Source organism: Mya arenaria, chromosome 3 (assembly GCF_026914265.1).
Source record: "Mya arenaria isolate MELC-2E11 chromosome 3, ASM2691426v1".
Lineage (NCBI taxonomy): Eukaryota > Metazoa > Mollusca > Bivalvia > Myida > Myidae > Mya > Mya arenaria.
This window is the reverse complement of record NC_069124.1, coordinates 64468816-64491834: the sequence shown is the minus strand read 5'-3', so window position 1 is coordinate 64491834 and position 23019 is coordinate 64468816. Positions and strand designations below refer to the sequence as shown.

The following is a 23019-nucleotide window of genomic DNA, read 5'->3' as shown; positions in this document are numbered from 1 at the left end:
TTACCAACACGATAGTCGCAAGACCTAGATACCACAAAAGGTGCTTGTCCAATTTTGCTTCACGACGGCACGTCGATGTCATTATGCTCCAAATTTCGTAGAACTGTCTTGCGACGACCCCCGATGACCCACGACTTACCCAATTTTTCTGCCATGATATTGGGGGCGTTGTGACCAACCCTTAACACCCCCTCAAACCCAATTACAAACAAACATTGAGTGTACACGACGGCTTTAAATAGTTTTGTAATGAATAAGAGGTGCTGGTAAATGGATGCTGTTTACAGTGAATTGAAAACAACAACAACAACCCCTGCCCTCTATACGCCGAATTTCGAGCCAGTTTGGGTGGTATTTCGAATGCTCTTTGAAGTCACATCCCAGTGAAGTTTCACCTTAATTGGCCAGGCGGTTAAGGAGGAGATGTCGTTTGAAACTGGTCACATTTATCAAATAATAAAATAAAAACTATTTATAATAAAATATTGATTATAATTCAAAACTAATATTTATTATTGAACATTCAATAATTGTGCATATATTGTCGTAGTAAACGCATCCAAAGAAAGGAATTCAATGCAGCCTATAACTTATATTGCCGTCTCAACCTTAGGTTTATTACATGCCTTTTATACATAAAGAATATGGATTAAATTACATGTTTCGACAAGTGACATGAATAAATACGTGTACATTTATCTGTATTTAGACGATGTACTAGTACTGTATAAGTCTTAATAAACTGTCTCATCAGTCCTTTTCTGTTCTTTAATCAAATTCAATCTGTCCCGAACCTGAAGTGCATAATAAACATTAAACTGCATATTATACTATATACTGGAGATATATATGCTCAAACTTTCGGTTGCATTCGATCGTCATTTTTATAATTGATATATCATATTTGCACAAGTGCTTGTTATATAAAGATATCATAACGTAATCGATATAAATTTTTGTTTGCACTTAATTTACTAATATATATTTACCTTGAACCTCACCATAAAAAGTAGGGATGCAAACGAATATTCGAATATTCGATCGAACGTTTGATATTCGAATGTCAAAATCGGTATTCGAATATTCGATGTTTTTTTGTTTGATAACAAATAAACCTTTTGCCTACAACTGTGTTGTTGTATTTATTCACTTGTCTTTTTACAACGACTGATCCCTTATGCCAGGGGCGTGAACGCTATGACACTATACACGTGTCACATGTTAATAAGGGACATATCGTCGGCGACTATATAAACAGTACCCGTAAATTTACGAAAAATGGCTATTAGACAAGTGACATCAAACAATTATTTTCGGTAAATTTTAATGACCATGCCAATAAAAGATATACGGAAACAGCAACCAATTAAGCTGTGCAATATAGCTCAAATCGCCGTAATAATATGAATGACATGTGCTAGTTATGTGCTCTAAACTATCTTCCATGTTTCAATATGTCGCTCGTGCGATGAAATGTAACTGTATAGTATAGCGTTTTAGGATAATGTTGTACAATAAATGAGTCAAAATTCAGGGTCATTTTCGTTTTATTACTGAACTAATCCCCGATTAGGTTTGGATTTACATAGATATATTAAGTAGAGATCAATCCCAGAACGAGCCTCTCGTCCTACGGAAAGACCCTCCGTTGGTGATCACGACATTCGACCGGGAATTTACGATCATGTTTTTTTTTGCAAATATGAATGCTGTGGAATTGAAATTAATTTGGCTTTTTATTTGTTCAAAATATTTTGCTTTTTGTTGGATTTATCAGGGTCCGTCGCGTGTACCGGCTATGGCAAAAGCCCCGGCTATAAATGTAGAGAATAATAATAGTAGTTAACTACATTTCTTAAATATTAATTTTGTTAATCGAATATTCGAATATTCGATCGAAAGAATAACCGAATATTCGAATATCAATTTTCCCATTCGTTTGCATCCCTAATAAAAAGCCAACTTATTTTAATAGTTTATTACAAATGCATGAAGGCCCATTTTAGTTTGCCTTGCGTAAGAAATGACAAGTAAAGCCAAGACAGAAATAACATTTACGAAAATCAAGCAAAGTTGTGTAGTTCTATGCAATATTTATTGTTCCGGATTCCATTTCAAAATAAAGCGTTTTTTTCCTGACAACAGTCCAGATTTTAGTGGTATTCCGGATTCCAAGTGGATAAAAGAGGGGCACGAGGCGGTGACACGCTCATAAATGTGGGAAAAAGGTCAAAGTGTATTCTATTATGGCTTTCATAGAACTTAAATGTAAAGCAACATAGTAAAATAGATTTCATTTGGGTTTTTTATATAAACTTAAGCAGTTATGAGTGATGGCCAATTTAAAACAGTTCTGTGTTTATATTGTAACACAAACTCCAACAATATTCCAGCTAGCGCCTTTAAGTTCGTCGATTTAGTGAGTATCAGCCACCATTCAATTTCATTCATTTATCAAGAGACAAAACTATTGCTGTATTTAAGCCAGAGTAATAGAACTTTCGACACAAATCATAAATGTTTTCTGCATTATGATATATAAAGTTGTGTATGGGTATATTTCTTGCTTTCCAAGTTCTGGCTTAATCAAACATCATTGTTTCACATCACACTAACGACAACAACGATGACACCAAGTCTGTAACACCATGCCTGGATCATTCTTTTTAACAAATATTTAATAAAAGACAAGAAACGAAAAAGCACAAACTCTCAGTACTCTAGATTTATTCTACATAGACCTGCATATATAGAACAGCGAACATATTTAAATCTAAAAGCATTCATCACAGCAACAGTACATCTAAATTAAGCCATTAAAGTGGTGTTTTCAGCAACGTGTTTACATTTTGTATTAAGTGTAACAGAACATTAGAATTACCTTGACAAATTATAAATTGTTTTACTAGAAAGCAGATTTCATTAACAACATTATATAATTATATGTACAAAAACCTCTTTAAGAACTATAAATAACTCACTTGAGACAAAGTCAAGTTCTATGTGCAAACAAGAAATTCGGTATGCATGATTAAATTTGGTGTGTAAACATAAGTATACAAATATCAAATTCATGTACCAGTATCACACATGCAGAATCTTTGCAAACTCCCACCATTGACATTAACATGTAGCATGCCATTATCATCATGAACCATCAGTACGTACATGTTGATGTTTCATGTTATATTAAAAACAATTACGCTTTTGAAGACAGGTTGTTCTTGCATTAAGGTATACGAGGCTTAAGCCATAACAAAATTTTACATTAGGCAAGTTTTGTTTTTTTCTCGTTACACGATCCACGATCCGATATTTTGCTATTTTGAAGAAAATAAAGAAGAAACATATCGTTATCCTTTTGTGCTGAATCAAATCAGCCTCATAACATTATGTTCCATTCGATCATCTGTGTTCTGTAACATTTAAACATTAATTTCACAAATGATAATTGTTTTTAATATGTTAAAATAGTTCACATAAGCTTTATCAAGTACTAAAATAAAGTGGCAAAAAGGAAAGTGTTCAATTCTTATTTTCCCTCCTTCTGAAGACTATTCTGTTTCAAAAATCTGAATAATAAAAAATTATAAATTTCACATTAATAATATGATTGCTTGCTAACTATTAAATGGATAGAAAATGCATAATGTCTATAAATGAAATATGACTTAAATAAATACAAGCAAAATAAAAAAATAAAAACTATAAAAAAAAAAAAAAAAATCATGAAAAGATTCTGAACAAATTCATGTTAAAAGCATCAGTGGTTACAAATGCACTGAAATGAAACTGCTAAATGGCCAAGATTGGCACTGGGAACTAATTGTCATCATGCATAATTGATATTCAAGCAATGAAGACTAACAAAATAGGAGTTTTATGGAAACTGAAATAGCAAATCAATGATAAAACTGATATTACAGGTACATTTAATGGTAGGTTAGAGGCAGTGAAAATGTTTTGTAAATTCTGATTTTATGTATTTATAATGTATGATATATGGATTAAAAAAATAATCCCAAGAATATATAAATATGAGAAAAAGTCAGACTTAAATTTAACAGACATGTAATGAATTGCGAAATCAGATTCTAAATAAACATAATAAAGTAAAGTTTCAGTTTGTTTAAACAGTGCCATAGAATAACTGCTATATTTATATATTTAAAGATTACAAGGCTAAAATATTAATGTTCAAATATATGGCACCAATGATGACTTAATTGCTTCAAGACCAAAAAATATTATTACCTATTTCATATTTGACAACTTCATAACTTTATTTTTTTAGGTAGTTATATTTCGCTAAATTGGAAACGTACTCCTGACATAGAAAAAAAAGTATCTATACAGCATTTAAACAGAACAAATATACAATAGAACTAGAGCAATCTTTTATGTAACACTTTCATGCATGTCAGGTTAATATCCCTGTATGATTTACTGCTGAATTATTGCCTTTGACACATTATCTATAACAGGCAAACTTCACTACATGTATATACAATATCAATTACAGTTATAGTAAATAAGTTGCCAAAGCAACCTGACAAAACAGTATCAAACAATGAGACAGATCAATATGAGACTTCAGAATTTCAATGCAATGTAAACAACAAGACAAGTTATAATGTCTACAATATAATGGTGGCTCAAAGCAATAGAGAGTCATACATGATACATGTATTTCTAATAAATCAACAATCGTACGTTTGTACATTCAATGATCTGCCTAGGAATTTTAAATATTATTACTAATTTACTACATTATAACATTTGAATATAACACCTTTCACAGTAATCAATAAATTCAAAATTGTGCTTCATACAGTCAATATTTACATAAGTAATCATAACAAAAATGAGTATCTTCAGTAATCTACTGCCTAACATGAATGGAATTCTAACCTAACATGCAAATATAATCACCAAAGTTGAAATAATAAATATTTAAGGCCTGATTTCAATCAGTTTACATAATTGTCATGCATTGTGTTGGAAAGTCAAATGCCATACAAATTGTCACCACAGTAAATGATTGTTCTTTACAAACCTCCTGCTAATCTAACAAAAATCTGCCTTAACATTAAAATCTAGAAATAATAGAATAACATAATAACAGTTTACCCTGTTACCTTCTATTTTCTTTACAAACCAAAAACAAATTATGTGATTAATCAACCAATTAATAAGCTTTTAATCAGGGTCAGTAAATACAAGAAGGACAATGCTCAAACACAACTGAACAAGTCCATAAAATCGTGATTCGTCTGATGTATTTAATACCAGAACAAACAGCCAGTTCCAGCAGACATCAATGCATTTCTAATTACTTGTCATGTATCTGTATTAGCAGAGAAAATTAAAACAAACACTATCAATCACAAGGAGAATAGGCAAATACAGTATCCTTGGATTTGGAAAGTCATTTGATTTTGTTATAAAAATAATCCCCTTAAGACAGACACAGTATTAAAATGAGTATCCCCTGACTTCATCAAAATGTACAATGGAGAAATAAATGTCATGTAATATGGAACTCACTTTACGCAGTAGGCAAGCTACTTCCTATTTATAAGGTTTTTTAAGACATCTGACAAGTCAATATAATTATAAATTAAACTGTATGTCCTCTGAATTACACAAATTTTTAAGCACATGAAAATCGATCATTCCATTCTGGCCTACAGTCAACTTTGTCAGACCGCCGTTTTACTGAGCCGATGGAAAAATTGGATCTCATAGACATTGTTGACCTTTTTGAAGCAGTTGATCTCACAGAAGCATTTGACCTGATAGAGGCGTTAGACTTTGCACTTGAAGGTCTTGACCTTTTCCCTTGTGTTGTGATTCCCAGAGATGAGGCACTTGAGGGGCGTGACCTTTGGAAAGGTACTGAAGAATGATCGAGGGATGTGTGGGAACGAGCCCTTGTCTCCAACCGAGGCTCTGTTATCAGCATAGTTCCGGAGGGGATTCCGTATGACATCTGACGCTCAAACTGACCAATTTGGTCTTGTCGTGACATTCCCTGTGTTGGTTTGACCGAATGCAATCGGTTTAGTATATGCTGAAATAAAGAATAAGATTTTATTGAAGTCTATCATTCAGAGCAATTTTATCTTTAACAAAAAAGAATCGTTTAAAAAAGTTATCTGTTACCGGAATCTTACTTATATAATATAATGTAGGTGGTGTCAAGAGTAAAATTACTCCACCATTTCCACATTTAATGGTGCATAGAAATGACATTAAATGGAATTATTTGACATATTAGTATTTTGCATAGACGATATTATTACTGTACTGATTCTTAAGATTAATATTAACAAAAGCTTATGTGCTTGTAACTTATCTTTTAGGGCCTACAAAAACATTTCTATTTCATATAGAGAAGAGCAAATTCCACTGACTAGCCATTAGAGTTACACTAAGTACAATTAAAATGATCTACATGTATACCCAGTATTTGTTTTACTACAGTACAAATTGGTTCAAACTGCTATTCAAGACATACTCAATACTTGTCAAAGATCAAAATGTTGATTAAAATTAAGTGGGTGACACGTATATTCAATGTATAAACATTATCATTTAATACCAAAGTAACATTACATCCATTATGGCAATGCTGCATTTGTTATATTATATACATGAATGAAAACACCTTTGATAATGGTAAATGTTTAATTGGCTAAAACAAACAAATATTTGTTTATTGAACAATGGAAGCATCTACCATGAACACTGCACACTGGAAGTGCATATTGCATACCTGTACCATGGCCATGTGAACAAATTTGAAAATGATATTAAGGGGGTAAAATTCATGACATTTTACAACTTTAAGTTGGTAGAAATATATACATTTATTTATAAGGATTTTTTGCTCATCTTATATATTTCCAATATTTTCCAAAGCGCATTGAAATGATTAAAAATTGCTCACGCACTATTTAAGTCCTTTTAATATTGAAAAAAAGCTATTATATGTTTTACCAATAATCAAAAGGAGATCAGTGTTCTGCACTATGATCTAGCATTACGCTTGGATTAAAGACATATTATTCAAAAGTTATGGTTTAAGTTATAGTCTAATTCTTTTTAATTAACTCTGATATTAAATGAAAGTTTGTCAATGTTCAAACTGAACATGAAAGGGTAATAAATGTAAAGTCATTTCAACATACCCAGTACAATAACAGATAATCTGATTATTTTGAATCTCGATATAATAAAGACTTAAATCTTAAAACAACAAGGTTTATCAACATGATATATAATTATTATACATATATAATATATATATATATATACAGTGCTCCAGCTAGCCCGTTTTTCAATGGCGCAGCGCCCGTGCCCCTTTTTTACCGCCCTGCCCTTTTTTTGAGTAGTGCCCTTTTCACAAATACTCTATTAGGGCCAATTATTCCGTTAGTGCCCTTTTTACTATTGAAATCATTATGAAAGAGCAGCAGCCCTTAATCCACTGTCATAATTTAGACAAATTACGTAATACTTATGATAATAGTGATCCCGCTAGGTGTCACCATGCCCCCATTGTCTGCTTAAAATATGCCGTAGTACGGTACTGCCCTTTTATCTTCCCATGTGCCTTGTCCAAGTCATATGACAGCTAAGTGTGTATTTGTGTAGTGAGCAGACGACCTGTGTATTCATAATTGGTCATCTTCTAATCCAATAATTAGGAAGAGCCAAATACGGAAACATCGGCAGGAGGCGGGGCTATTTAATGTCAGCCAATCAGAATATACATTGAGAACTCGTTCATTCAATCATGGAAGTTCATAAAATGCGATAGAAAATGTGAAGGGATGGTGAAAAGAGTTGTCAAGCACAAATCTTTAAAAATAATTGTTAATTGTATTGTACTGATGATACTCTCCATTTTAATTAAAAATTGTTGATTTGAAGCAGACGGTCACTGCCGATTTGTAAACATAAGAAAGGTGGCGCTGACACAATCAAATACATCACCTTTTCAGTAAAAGTTTTGAAAGTTAATTTCTAAAATATTCATAATCAAAAATATGTTGATGTTTTATGTAGCATTTATTTACCATGTCCACGATCTTGTCAAAATTCGCTGAAACCGCCATTTTGTCAGAACATTTTTCGGAGTTATTTTATCAATGCTCTGTTTTTTAAGTGATTTTTTAAACCAGGGAAGAGATTTTTTATTGTCATTTTATTCTAAAACATCTGCATATTAAACATTATTTTACCAAAGACAATTAAATAACAGCCAGGCTGAATGTAACATTCGTACCCAATCGCGATCGTACCAAACTAAGATTCGTCCCCAACATATATCTTTTTTTTGTTTATATTTATTTGATTGCTTCAAATGTTTAACTGTGTTTGTTTTTTCTTCTTCATTTAACATAATTTTTAGGAGAAATATGTGACATTGCACTAAAGAAGATGCCAAACAAGTACAATCATACTACCACAGACAAAAAGACAAATTTTAATTTTGATATTAAAACACACCCTTCTAATTTTAGAGAAAAAAAACACCATTTTGTAGAAGTCTGAAAATCATGAAAAATGATTTAAATTGAGTATGTAAACAAAACAAATTCTAGGGGCAGACCCCCCCCCCCAAAAAAAAACAAAAAAAAAACAACAACAAACAAACAAACAACAACAACAAAAACAACCTTGTGACAGGGATTGACCCCTCCCACCACCACCCCCAATCGCCTCTACACGACTCATGTAGCTTGCCCTTTTCAAAACTCCACCCTGCCCTTTTCAAATCCTGGCTGGAGCACTGTATATATATATATATATATATATATATATATATATATATATATATATTTAAATAAATAAGATATATAACATAAATTTAAGTGCCCTTTATACAAAGTTTTTATTTATTTTTTTAAATATTATCTTCTTTTCTTTAAAAAAACAACATAATCAAATAGGTTTAAATATGTTAAACTTTAATTTTATTTTAAAAATTCAATTATCAGGTATTTAATATTCTACCATGTTTTCAGCTTCTATACGTCTTTGTTCCCGCATACGATTAACAGCTGAAGGTGTAAGACGCTGAATGACAGGTTCTGTTGCCTTTCTCGGTCCCTTGGAACTAATAGTTGTTGTTTTCTTCACTGGCCCTGAAGACTTCATTTGCGTCATTATCTTATTCAGTAATCTCTGGTTTTCTTTTTCTATTATATTTGCACGATTTACTGAAAAAGAAAAGTTCCCTTTCTGTTTTTCATTAGTTGGTGGTGCAAACATAACTCTGCGAGAGTTAGTTTTTATCCTCTGTTGTTTTTCTCTGTCTATATCTGCCATACATTTCATCAATATGCTCAGATCAATTTGTTCATTTTCCAACTTAATGTCAGCACTTTCATTTAAAGGACTTGCGTCTCTATATTGCACCTTTTCAAAATGACCATTTTCACTTGTCTGCTGAATATTCTTTTTTCGTCTTGGAGTGTTTTCTGGACTTTCCAGTGGTGATACATCAGTAATATCACTATTGTTTGAGTATGAACTACTTGCTGACCTAAGTCTATGTTTATGTGTCTTGTCACTTGCAGTCCTGCCATTCCTGGACTTCGCACTCTTCACCCTGTCATTCCGAGATATCCTATCTTTCTGTCTATGTACGGAGCCATCTGAGCTATAAGAATCTGAAGAAGAATCTCTTTTACGAGGATTTCTTCTAGTTTTTGTCTTAGTTTCAGGAATATTTTTTTCACTCGATTGTTTAGCCTTATCACTCCAAGCATCTACATGAGCACTCGGCATATGGATATCAATTGTTTCCCTTTCCCTAGGATTGGAATCTTCACTTACACTATCTGAATTGTCAGATGATATATCTGAATTTGAGTATGCACTGGAACTTCCTGAAGAACTGTCTTTTGCCATTTTCTTACCTTTATTGTTCTTTTCTCTTTTAATTTCTTTTCGATTCCTATCTCTGGGTGTTACTGCATCTGATTCTGAATCTGATTCATGAGAATATTTTTTATGTTGTTTGTTTGTAAACTGTGACAATAGTTCAGTATCATCTCTGCTCCTATTTCTACCTTTTGGCAGTTGTCCATGTTTTGACGTGTTTTTGTCTTGATCATTTACTTTAGTAGACTTTGTTTTTGATTTCGGAGAAGTTTTTGAATTTTCACGAGGTGTCTCAAAGAAATCAAAGTCAACGTCATCCATTTTTATTTAACTTCGTTCATGCGTGCTGACAACAGAGATATTTATTTTTTTCAAACACAAACATTTGACACACCGTACGCCATCTTGTTTGATGTAGCAACTGTGGTCTCGCGAGAACATCAATCACCTGTTACTTCCGGTTTTAATGGCGGCAAACTTTAAAAACAAAAACATGTGTTTCTTGTAGTTAGATGAGGTTCTTCTTCTTAAACAATACACAACAGGTATTAATTATATTATTGTGTTTAAAATTTGTACAGATCTCGGTAAATCGATATATAATTCAGTTGATGCAACAAATTCGGGTCATATTGCAGTTGCCTGTAGTTTGCCACTGTTGGTCTAGAAATCTTTCGTTTGATGGGAATGAGCTCCTGCCATATGGCATGCACGGAACAAGATTAAGTGATATTAAACGTAAAATTTGTTGTAGTTTCTCTTTAGATTATTTAAAGATGTCACCCCAACCAAAGATCTAGTACAACAGCCTCCAAAGAAAGGGGAAAAGCGGAGACTTGTACTTTTGGTCCAGTCAATCTTTAAAAATAGGTAAAAACCCTGTCCTGCTGGGACAAACTGCTGTTAAAATCCCATCAAATGTCACCGCAACCCTGTAATTTGAAACTGACTCCTTTCTAATGCACCAGTCAATTGTAGTCATTCTAAAATGCCATCCAGGCTTTTTTTTAATGATGGTTCATTTAAAAAAAAAGCCTGGACGGATTTTTAGAATGACTACAGTCAATTGTAGTCCAAATGATTGTACGTTGACAGATTTTTTTACGATTTTTGATATGGCAAATCCTTCACAACCTTAGGGATTGGAAGAATCCCGTTTAACACATCTATTATTTTAGACTGCAGTCAATTGTAACCACGGCTCCCCCAGGTCCGGGGAATAGCGGGGACTTTGACTTTCAGTCCACCCAAGCCTGGGCAAAATCCCCGCCGCGCAGGGACAAACTGGTGGTGACCCCCCCCCCAATGCCCCGGCACTCCAGGGACTCAATGTAATGCCCATTCCTCGCTATATTTGGCATGAAGACAAAACCACAGCATTCACCCAGCACTGCAGGGCCACTTGGAAGGCAAAAACATGGCCCATTCCCCCGGCTATCCCCTGGGGGGGGGGGGTGGTTACAATTGAATGGTGCATAACTATGAATGTTTTGCAATTTAAAAATGTCAGAAAATCTTGAAAGGCCTAAGTCAGACAACAATAATTCTCACCTGAACATGCATCTTGTTGGAGAAATTTGTTTCAGAAAGTATAAAAAAAAACATCCCAAAACATTCATCCAGTCCTCAGGTTAATACTAGTAATTTGATTTGACCATAATTTACCCTTCACAAGTTTATTCCCACCTGAATAAATGTATTGAGAATTTTTTGGATATACTTACAGAAACTTAACAAATTTCTTCAACTAGAAGAATGTTAAGGTGAGAATTCTTGTTGTCATTGTAGATTGGAGTTCATTTCCATCAAAGGACTGTGATTCTAGAGTGAGTCTCGAAATGCAAAGGGCCAGTAATTAGAAGCAAAAGCAATGTAGAATTCATATGAATTTTTCCCTTTTAGATATATACATTATGCTACATATACATAGTGTTACTTAACACTGTTATTCTGAACAATGAAATATTGTTGATTATAAAATACTCTTGTGTTATTTTTACAGAGATTTAATTGCAAAAAAAATCAACCACCAGTGCCTTCCAAATTAAAATCATTTTCTAACTTTGGGGGAATTTGACACTTTTTCTAGGGAAATCAGCCTTTAGAAGCGGTTAATTACACTAAGAAATCTCACAGAGTTGCTATTTTATTATGATCAGACTTCACTGTAATTGATGATTGATTGGTATATGAAAGTCATGCATATAAAACTACCCAGGTCCGTACCTCAATGGTCAAAGTTTAAGGTTAAAGGTTGATATGATCCTTGTTTAGGCTGTAAATATATGATTTTCAAAATTCTTGCCATGAAGGTTCACCATGATGAGGTGGCGTGTCATGCACAAGACCCAGGTCTGTACCTCAAAGATATAGGTCACACTTACAGGTTGATTGTGTACTGTTGATAGGAATGGGTTGGACTGAGCCTTATCTTGGCTGTATCTTTACCATGCATTATAGCCTAATAAGATTTTCAAAAAACTTGCCATGGAGGTTCACCATGCTAAGGCATGGTTTCGCAGGTTCACATATGTTTCAACTCCATGTTATTCTGTGTTGCAATTGCATTAAAGAGTACTATGTCTGTGTCAAAGGCTTTTTCAACAGGCTTGAATGACTTAAAAACTACCAGATGGAATCAAGTAAATTTCCTATGAGAATGGCGTTCCAGGGTATTAATAATATTCAGTGATAGCTTTGTAAAATTTAGACCATTCCTGTTTATTAGAAAACACTGATTTACATTCTGTATTTTCAGATTAGATATGAATGAGACTGTTGAAATCCAGCATGTACCAGACTTTCATGTTTATGCAGCGGCAAACAGAGCAAATTTGCAGACCAACTATCCCTTTCTGAGCAAAGATCAGATCAACCACAAACTAAAAGATTCCTGGAACAAGTTAGATGACACTCACAAACGTAAATATTCAAAATCATGTGTGAAAATAACTCCAGTAAAACATAACATTAAGAATAAGATACAGAAAAAAGTAAAGAAAGGTTCTAAATCTAAATCTACCAAGTCTAGGGCAGCTATAATTAAAGATGACAGTATGCAAGTTTGTGACACACCAGACTTTTTCAACGAAAAGAAACTGAGTGACTTTAGGCTAAAGCATGACGAGAAATATGAGAATGACTTTGTCCTGAGGATGGATGATTTTTCTGGCAAGGCCCAACAGGCAGATTCAGGGGCAAGCTACTTCCAGAGGACACAACATTCTTCACAGACAACCGAGGGGGTGAACAATTTCCCGTGCAAACAGCCAGGCATTCTTAAAAGAGGGTAATCAAATTTTCATCTAAGTCGGTAAATGTTATTTTCAGAACTCTTTTATAACACTCAAAAGTACGCCATTCTTGACAATAAAAATAAAAATGATTTTTATATATAAAATATAAAATTTATATATATCATCGAATAACCGTTATTGCTAATAAATGTATGTCTGACAGACCAGACCTAATTATGATCACCTTGATGTTAAAATATAAATTAGCTTTTATGTGTACCTAACTTGTATATCTATTTCTATAGTAATGATAGGTTCTCTTCAGGAGTTCGAGTAAGAAGAAGCAGAAAGAGCGAGTCAGCTTTACCTCCATGCCTGAGGAGAATGAGGGCGCTTTCAATTGCATTGTTGATGGTGATGATGGTATTGATGATGAAGAAGACATAGGGGTGCTTATAAGCAGGTACAGCTGTACATGTATACCAAAATTATTTTACCAACTTGTGCCATGTGGCCTATGGGCTGATGCAGTTCTTGCTAACAGTTCATTGACTATAATTTCCTGCTTAAATATGTCTTTGAAGGTATAACTTACTAATTTGTACATTTAACATTACATTGTAGGAATTTTGACTATAAAATGCTTAACATATTTTTTTTTTATCAGACATGATGTTGAACCAAAAGAGCTGCTGAATGAAGTTGGCACGGCGGATTCTGACGACGATAATGATGCAGCAATTCTCATCACACGAGAGGATTGTTTCCAGCATGAGGTAGACCTAGAGGTGGCTTCAGCCGGTCAGCCACAAGGCAGCTTCCTGGAGGGGTCAGGTGCTGGTGAGATGGACATAGACACACACAATCCAAAAGAGGAAGAGAATAAGTATGATTTAGGATCACTTGAAAATGGTAAAGCCTCAAAGAATGCATGTGAAACTAGAAGACCAACCACAAACAGCACTGAAAAGGGGACACCTAAGTTTACAGACCAGTGTGACAGTCAGAGTTCAAAGAATAGTCAGGGATCTGATGTAGCTTTCAAATCTCCTAATCCGAAAAAGTCATGTTCCAAAAGCACAAGGAAGCAAAAATCTACTCCGCGTTTTTCTGCAGCTGAGTCTATGCCCCAGAAAACACCAGACATAGCTAGGCATGGAACAGAAAATGACTACACAACTCCACAGATGGATGAGCTGTTGCAAAAGCTCACTATGGAAGAGGTCAACAAGGCTCCACAGAAGAGAAGAATGAGCAAGGATGCTGCTGATGATGATAAACTGAAGGCTGTGACATCAGGTAAAAGAGTCACTAGGTCTTTGCTGAACAAAACAGCTGATAGTCAAGATAACAATGCAGAGATGTGCGAGTTTCAAGGCCCTAAAGAGAAGGTATCTGACAAAGGTCGGAAAAGACAGCGGAAGTCTATGCGGGGAAAAACTGGGAATGAAGCAGTCTCTATGGACCCAGCAGGGGATGCTTGTATGGACCCAGCAGGAGATGCCGGCAAAAACAGGCAGTCCAGCTTAGAGAGAGATTTTGAAAACCCAAGCTCTAGAAGAGAACATGACTTCACCGGAGATGGAGCCAAAACAATAAAGAGAAAGTCAGCTCCGGGTAAGGGTAAGAAGTCGCCAGCACCAAAGAAAGTCAAACTAGTAACTGAAGAAACATCTGCAAGTCCTAGTATCTGTCGGAAGCTGAGGACCCGGTCATTTAGCAGTGGATCATCCCAGAGCTCCAGTTCAGACAGCCAGGGACTCAGACTGTCCCTACATCTAGATGTAACACCTGGCTCGTCTGTCAGCAGTCTGTCCTCACTCAGACCAGTAAGTTATTATGATGAGGTTTTGATAACCATACAAGTGCAAGTTGTTATTGTCATATATTTATTATGCCCCCTTTTGAAAAAAGTGGGGTATATTGTTTTGCACATGTCGGTCGGTCGGTCGGTCGGTCTGTCTGTCTGTCGGTCGGTCGGTCGGAATACCAAATGGTTTCCGATCAATAACTTGAGAACGCTTTGACCGAGGGACCTCATACTTGGTATGTGTATTGGTCATCACCAGCAGATGAACCCTATTGATTTTGAGGTCAGTGGGTCAAAGGTCAAGGTCAGTGTGACCTTTACATGAAAAACGGTTTCCGATCAATAACTTGAGAACGCTTTGACCCAGGAACCTCATACTTGGTAGGTGTATTGGTCATGACCAGCAGATGAACCCTATTGATTTTGAGGTCAGTGGGTCAAAGGTCAAGGTCAGTGTGACCTTAACATGAAAAAACGGTTTCCGATCAATAACTTGAGAACGCTTTGACCCAGGGACCTCATACTAGGTAGGCTTATTGGTCATGACCAGCAGATGAACCCTATTGATTTTGAGGTCAGTGGGTCAAAGGTCAAGGTCAGTGTGACCTTTACATGAAAAACGGTTTCCGATCAATAACTTGAGAACGCTTTGACCCAGGAACCTCATACTTGGTAGGTGTATTGGTCATGACCAGCAGATGAACCCTATTGATTTTGAGGTCAAAGGTCAAGGTCAGTGTGACCTTAACATGAAAAACGGTTTCCGATCAATAACTTGAGAACGCTTTGACCCAGGGACCTCATACTAGGTAGGCTTATTGGTCATGACCAGCAGATGAACCCTATTGATTTTGAGGTCAGTGGGTCAAAGGTCAAGGTCAGTGTGACTGTAAGCTGAAAAAAGGTTTTCTGATTGTCCATATTTTATTTTCTTATATAGTAGACAGTAGAAATTTATATGTCACTAAATGCATGAGTTGAAGTATCAGTTTTCAGTGAACATCTAGTTTAATTATGCCCCCCTTCGAAGCAGAGGGGTTATATAATTGCTTTGCACATGTCGGTCGGTCTGTTGGAAGACCAAAGCTTGTCCGAGTGATAACTCAACAATTCCCGGACCTATGGTCATCAAACTTGACATGAAGATTAGGTATGACCAGTAGATGACCTGCCTCATATGCATCCAATGACAAATCAGCTGTCATTTCAGTCCATGCATATTTCATTCAATTGTCCAAATATTTCTGGCAACTTGGCGCTCAGGGGGCATAATGTTTGACAAACATCTCTTGTTATTACTGGGAAACACAAGGAGGCGATGTATTCTTAAAGACCATTAATACCAGACTGTTTCATTCATGATATTCTCAGAACAACAAGGTCACGAGAGGTCAAGAGGCATGAACCCTAGAGGTCATATACAGTTCACATTCATACAGTTATGTTTCGAAAAACATTAGTTTAACAGGTGTACCTGTAACCAAGTAATTTTCAGTGTTGAATATGTCTCTTTAGACAATTAGGGGTATACTTCTATGTATGTAAATAAAACTGTTCATTTGTTATTGACACTACATTGTGCACTGTGCATATCAATTTGCATTAAAATATGTTTGCATTTTTGTGGGTTTTTCTCAACTTGCAAAATTCCCCTTTTTACTAAAAAATACAGTACTGCTTAATTCCCCTTTCTCAGGACCCTGCCCCCATTCCTCAAATTTAGAAAGACATCCCTGTTTGTCGGTAATGAAGAATTATAAGTATGTACTTTACATCAGTTACAATTGGGGATAAAAACATGATCAAGTCTTTTTGAAAATCGATTCATCCGATGTTTGATGTGCTCAGATCCATTGCTATATATAACTCTTCAGAATCGAATATTGCTATGTAGGATTATTCTGTAAAAGTCGAAAAAAAATTGATGGAATCACAGTATCAATTGTTTAATTTAAACTAGACCTTAACTCAAAACCTATATCATTTAATAATTACTTCCAAATAGTGTAAATGCAGCTCACGATTTTCATTCATGATTTACTTTACATATTAACATTAAAATACAGTTTGTTTATCGTTATTAACACTTAAATAAGCTGAAACATTTAATTAATATTTTATTCAGATTAGTTAATAAGAAAATTGATATATATGGCTTGGCTGCTTATTTCCCACGATCAGTTATGACTTTATACTGATTTTCAATCTCTAATAACAGTGTTACAATACTATTTAATTGTGTGCCAGTTGTGAATGAACCTTGTAAGTTATGTTTTGTAGTTGAGACGGAAGTCTGAGCTTGTGAACCCAACCCTGGAGCGTGCTCTGAGAAGTCTCCGCACTACCAGTGTGACCTCAGACTCCAACCATTTCATCAGCGGCAGTGACACATCTTCTCCTTGCCTCCTTTCTCCTGCACTGTCTGGCATCAGTGAGGTAATTCTCTGTCGAAATCTTGAGTTATTGAGCCATTAATCACTAATATGTATTGCATGTCCATTTGACAAATTGCTAGTTTAACATTAAAAGCTACAGCCTGTTAAACCAATGTTAAATACTTCAATACCTGTTGTTTAATTACAGCAGAATATTAAGAATCATGTTTTAAATATCAGCTGTCAATTTATTTACCACACTGTGACTGGCAAAGTTTTTATTAAATGCTAAATCTAAGTGTTTGAAAATCTGAGACTCCATGTGCTATCGATTATCGAATCAGACCAAGCATTTCGATTAATTATCAGACTACAATCCAAAGTTCATAATATTATTTGGGAAATGGGAATACATTCTTTATACAGTTGTATAGTATCATGATCATTTAAATGGTTTAACCTGGAATCAGTTAGTGTGGTGCTATAGTAATCCTTTCGGAACAGTTAGTGAATTTCCATATCGGATCATTGGTTCATCACTACAAAATATACAGTTTTATAAACATGTAGTCAAATAAAAGGTTAAATGCTTTCTGATAAGAATGTGAGCATTTTAACTGTTGTATGTTCCAGTTGTCCAGTGCTTCAAGTCAGTCCAGTAAAGATGAAGGTGGGGATGAGAACAACAATGTGGTCCAGGTACATAGATTATTAATATTTATGAACACAACTTTGGATAAATAGATATTTTGTAATTACATAGTAAGCACTGGCCCAATTCCCAAAATGTTGAACAAATAAATAAAGAAATTCTGTCATTGTCAGTTTTATAACATAGTGTCTTTCATTGGTCCAGGATACAATTTTACATGAACCAACATACCCTGTATTACTTGAGCAAAACATGAAGGAATTCTATCACATTTAGACGACTGATGTGCAATTATCACTAAATAAAACCTGAGACAGATTCTACTAGTCTTGTCTTCAGGCTAGTGAGTTACATCAAAGACTGCAGGCCTTAGTACAACTAAATAAAAATCCCATGAGGTGTTAAAAAATACAAGAATACATTATTATAGAATCAAATCACAAAAAGAGTTATTTTCAGAAAAGAGCACTGAAAGTGCCCTAATACTTCCATACATTGGTTGTTCTTTTTTAGCAGAGACCTTACTTGAGTAAAGACCGGAGCCTATGTGACATGTTTGCCGACGTAACACCACCAGAAAAAAAGACCAAGGGCCAGTACAAGACCAACAGGTACCGGTACTTTCCCTTAACAAACTCAATGGTAACATGACTGTGTGCTGCATACTAATTGTTTCAATGCCTGTATATCGCTGAATACTATCTGATAATGGAGACATAGGGCTGATTGTTAAGTGTGTAAGTTAATAATGTTGTTAACATCATTGCTGTGAACATTAAAACATTATTTTTTTTATGTGCTATCATATTTAAATATAAACATGTACAGCTCAAACAACTGTCTCAAATTTTGTAAGAAATACAGGAGATCACATGAAATGTATTTATTAAACTTCCAGAGCAGAAGCAACTTAAAAGTTTACAAGGATGACCTTAACTTGAACAAAATTCTGAACAATAGGCAAATTGTGCACCAAAAACTACAATGTGTATGATGAAACAGCAACTATTTTTGAAAGAAATTATAAATGTTCATTTTGGATGTAAGGCTAGAGGACAGGAAAACAAATATAAGTAATCAAGAAATACATAATGATAAAACTTTTGTACTGTGAAAAAATTCATATTGTACTGTGAAAAGATTCATATTGTAAAAACCACAACAGGTTATATGACATCAATATCAGTGTTTCGTGCTCTGTTTGGATAAGGGCGTTGCCACTGAGCGTCATATGACATTATAAGGACCGGCCAGTCTGCCAACAAAAGTGTATATGTACTGAGTGGACCGACTGTCCGGTCCTTTTAATGCCTTGTGGCCCAAAGTATCTTTATATTTCTTATATCATACCAAACATTTTATAAAACCATTCTAAGTGCCTTTGATGTGTTTTATTACCATAATCAAAGCAAATCATGTTAAGTTCCGACTATTTTTTGCCATTGTGAAAATCGCAAGTGCACTCAATAGTTTTATGCAATCCATATAATAATTTTGGCAAGGTCCAGATAAGCCAAAATATGACATGAACCGCTGACATAAAACACGATGATTTATTAAAATACATTGAAATGCGGACCAATCAATTTTACGTATAAAAAGAAGGGACACCCTTATGTAAGGTTTAATGAATGTAAGGTTTAATATTAATTTATATTGTACCTTTCTTGAACAATATATGGATATAATTTGGATCAATAATTATCTAAAATGTAAATATAAGGATTAAATGCATTGTTTTGTGTTATCATGCCCATTAAGGGGTAGGGCATGTAAGAAAATTGTATAAAACGCACTATGCTTGCAGTTTTCCCCAAGAACCAATAGCGTGCTTCATGGAGGTCACATGCCCTACTGCTGAAACTTCCTAAAGATTGTGTACCATTGTTTTTTTCTAGGATGCTAACTAGTGGCAGTGCTCACAGAGACACCAGTCTGACACAGTGGTTCACAGAGAACAATGATGACCTGTTTGGCTCCCCAGATTCATAACAACCTACCATGGAGATGGATACAGATCAAAACATTGGTGCATGTCTTGATTTCAGCAGACATTGTACTGGTAGTTGAACTGTTTTTAAAGTTTAGATATTCATGGTACCCAAAACATATATCTGAAATGTTGTCACAGAAAACACTAATGATAATCTTCGTTCCAGAACACATTTGTGGTTTGTTTTGATACCAGAACAGATTTGTGAATTGTCAGTGTACCAGAACACATGTGATTGTGGTTGTAACAGATTTGTAGTAATGTTTACTGGAATGATTCAGCTGAGGAATGGTGAATTTACTGACTATACACATTAAGAATGAATTTGTTTGTAACAGGAATTATCAAATAAGCTCCTCATTAATGTTTTCTGTTAATGCCAATGGATCATATTATTTATATATGAAATCATGACAGAGTCTCAAAAGAATATCAGAATAAAATTGTTTTATCAAATAATCACCAAACAAGAAACATCTAACTTTTGTACTAATTTTATCAAATGAATATTATAAGAATTAAATTTATATGGTTTGTACATACTTGGATAACAAATTTTCTGTTGATATTAAGCATGTGTTTTGTTTATGCACCTTCAGTTGTTAAATTTTGTTTATGAATAGTCACTCGTCGTATATTGTTTGTTGATAAAATTTAAAATAAAAGTTTAAAAGCCTATGAAAGATGATGACTTGTGATATTACAGCAGGACACAAGACATGTGAAGTATACAAATACTGTTTAGCCTTAATTGCAAATCAAGCCGAGTACCAGCAATTTCTAAAAAGTTAAAGGTCTTGACTGTTTTCCACAACAATTTAATGATATAAATGACGGCTGTGCATGACCTTGATCATTTAAACCAACACCATATTCATCACCCTGTCACTTTTGAAAAAAACTAGATTGCTTTTTAGAAAAAGCGCTTGTCTCCCCTATTGTGTGGTCGTAGCTGAGAAAAAATAAATGATGGACATGAAATTTGTAATTTTGGACTGGAGATGAACCAACAGTGAAATTTGGTTTATTCACCTGTATTAAATAGTGAACATCTACTGCGACCTTGACCTACTGATCTCAAAATCAACAGGGTCATCTACTAGTCATGACCAACTAGCAAACCAGGTATGAAGTTACTGGGTGCAAGCCTTCTTTTTTTAATGAGCAGAAACGAATTGTGAGGTACGGACTGATCACAAAATCGATAGGGGTCATTTACTAGTCATGTACCAAGTATGAAGTTCTTGAGTGCAAGCGTTAGTTACTGAGCAGTAACCTCTTCATTTGACCTCCTAATCTCAAAATCAATAGGGGTCATCTACTAGTCATGACTTGCATACCAAGTATGAAGTTCTTGGGTGCAAGCGTTCTTTAGTTACTGAGCATTAACCTCTCGAGTTTCTTCACCTCAAGGTCACAGCTACCTTGACATTTGATCTACTGATCTCAAAATCAATAGGGTTCATCTACTAGTCATGAGCAACTAAAATACCAAGTATGAAGTTCCTGGGTCTAAGTGTTCTATATAAAGGTATATAAGTGTTATTGAGCAGAAACAGAGTGTGACGTTCAGACTGACTGACTGACAGGGCAAAAATAATACGTCTCCCCATGAATGAAAGAGACATATCTATCAGCATGAGCAATGGCCTTACTCTACTTTAAATCCCTAATGCAACAAGTACGCAAGTTTTAATAAATATTTTGCCCTATTTTTCATCTGCCAGGATCTCAAATAGTTTTGCTTCTTTTATAATAAATGTCTTAATTACGCTGTTAAACCATGTTGAATCAACATCAACCCTTGTTGAACTCAACAAAATAGGGGTTACTCAGTTAATACTGAAGTTGAGTAGAAAGTGAGATAGTGTACAAAGTATACTAATACTTGACTTGTTCCAGAGTTGTTGTCCCTAAAATGCTGATATAATTTTGAACACAATTATTTTTTTCTGGCATCTACTGTATCAAGTTTCATTATCAATAGTGTGCATGTTATTGTTCACTGTTTATTTTTTACAACTCTAGCTTCTGTAGACACTTAGTTGCGTGTGCACAAGAAGTCAGTTGTGAAAGAGAACATGACAATGCAAGCCACATCTTATCCTAGGACGTTGTTGACCAATCTTTGTGTTTCAAATGGATAAACTTCTGGTGATACACTTTTAAGAATGCCAGAACTTAAAAATGCTTGGTACATCATATATAATTTGCAAATACTTCAACATTATATTTGGGGAATGGCAGGCCTATTAAATAAAAAAAAAAGCTGCTAAGGTGTAGAATTGTCTAAGCCTCAGTGTCGATGTTGTAAAAACTTAAACCCTGAGCAATGTTCAAGATATACACATGGAACTTAGAGAACACAATCATGCGATCTGTGGCAATATATAAATGTTACTCAATGTCCCTAACATGGGCTTTAATATTTGTTGAGTTATGGTCTTGTCAGATAACATTATTTCAACAAAAAGCATATGGTAGTTTGAGATTGTATGGACAGAAAAGTGCCTAGCTTTGAACTCCAGGAATAAGAAACAGTTTATTCACATTTATTTCTGAAGATCACCTTGTGAAGTCTATAAATACTTTCTGGATTTAATAATTTAAAAATGACAAAAAAAAACTTTCATGTGAAAATTAAACGTTTGATTCTCTAGTTACCGTACTGAACACTTCATGATCAAACTATTAAAAGATCACACACTGCAGTGAAAAGAATAAAAACATGGCTCATGTTTTACCTTGATTATCTTGTAGATTTGCTATTTAAATATGCAAAACTGTCTGCTTGCCTTTTCAAGTTATGAACTATTTATTCCACTCTATATAATCAATAATGCAAATGGTGTTCAAAAATAGCGTACACTAATGTGATTTCTCAACTTGTTAATGCACTATTGCTATAAAAGTTGTTTAGGATACTCTTTTATCATTTGCTAATGAATGCAAAAAAAACAGAGTTAAAAAGCTTATGTTATACCTTTTATGAAGAATGCAATAAGCAGTTCAAATTGACTGGCGCACACACCATGTAACCTGATTTCATGCACACA

General features: G+C 34.5%; 2 protein-coding genes across 5 annotated transcripts; one reads left to right on the top strand and one right to left on the bottom strand.

Moving 5' to 3' along the window:
• Positions 1 to 2710: 2710 nt before the first annotated feature.
• On the bottom strand, positions 2711 to 10327 carry LOC128228215 (cilia- and flagella-associated protein 97-like). The gene is made up of 2 exons (XM_052939383.1): positions 9025 to 10327; positions 2711 to 6073 (listed from the first exon to the last, which is right to left on the bottom strand). Exons 1-2 carry the CDS (start codon positions 10216 to 10218, stop codon positions 5654 to 5656), a joined length of 1614 nt encoding a protein of 537 aa, XP_052795343.1. The 5' UTR covers positions 10219 to 10327; the 3' UTR covers positions 2711 to 5653.
• On the top strand, positions 6088 to 20577 carry LOC128228214 (uncharacterized). Of its 4 annotated transcripts, none has more exons than XM_052939382.1 (9): positions 10409 to 10442; positions 12210 to 12249; positions 12656 to 13186; positions 13459 to 13596; positions 13801 to 14962; positions 17224 to 17379; positions 17952 to 18017; positions 18487 to 18581; positions 19869 to 20577. In XM_052939382.1, the coding sequence occupies exons 3-9, from the start codon at positions 12663 to 12665 to the stop codon at positions 19960 to 19962; spliced, it is 2235 nt and encodes a 744-aa protein (XP_052795342.1). In that variant the 5' UTR covers positions 10409 to 10442; positions 12210 to 12249; positions 12656 to 12662; the 3' UTR covers positions 19963 to 20577. The 4 variants fall into 4 exon arrangements, with proteins under 4 accessions (XP_052795341.1, XP_052795340.1, XP_052795342.1 ...); XM_052939379.1 differs by having other exon boundaries at positions 18484 to 18581; XM_052939381.1 differs by lacking the exons at positions 10409 to 10442; positions 12210 to 12249 and adding an exon at positions 6088 to 8008 and having other exon boundaries at positions 18484 to 18581.
• The last annotated feature ends 2442 nt before the right edge of the window (positions 20578 to 23019 follow it).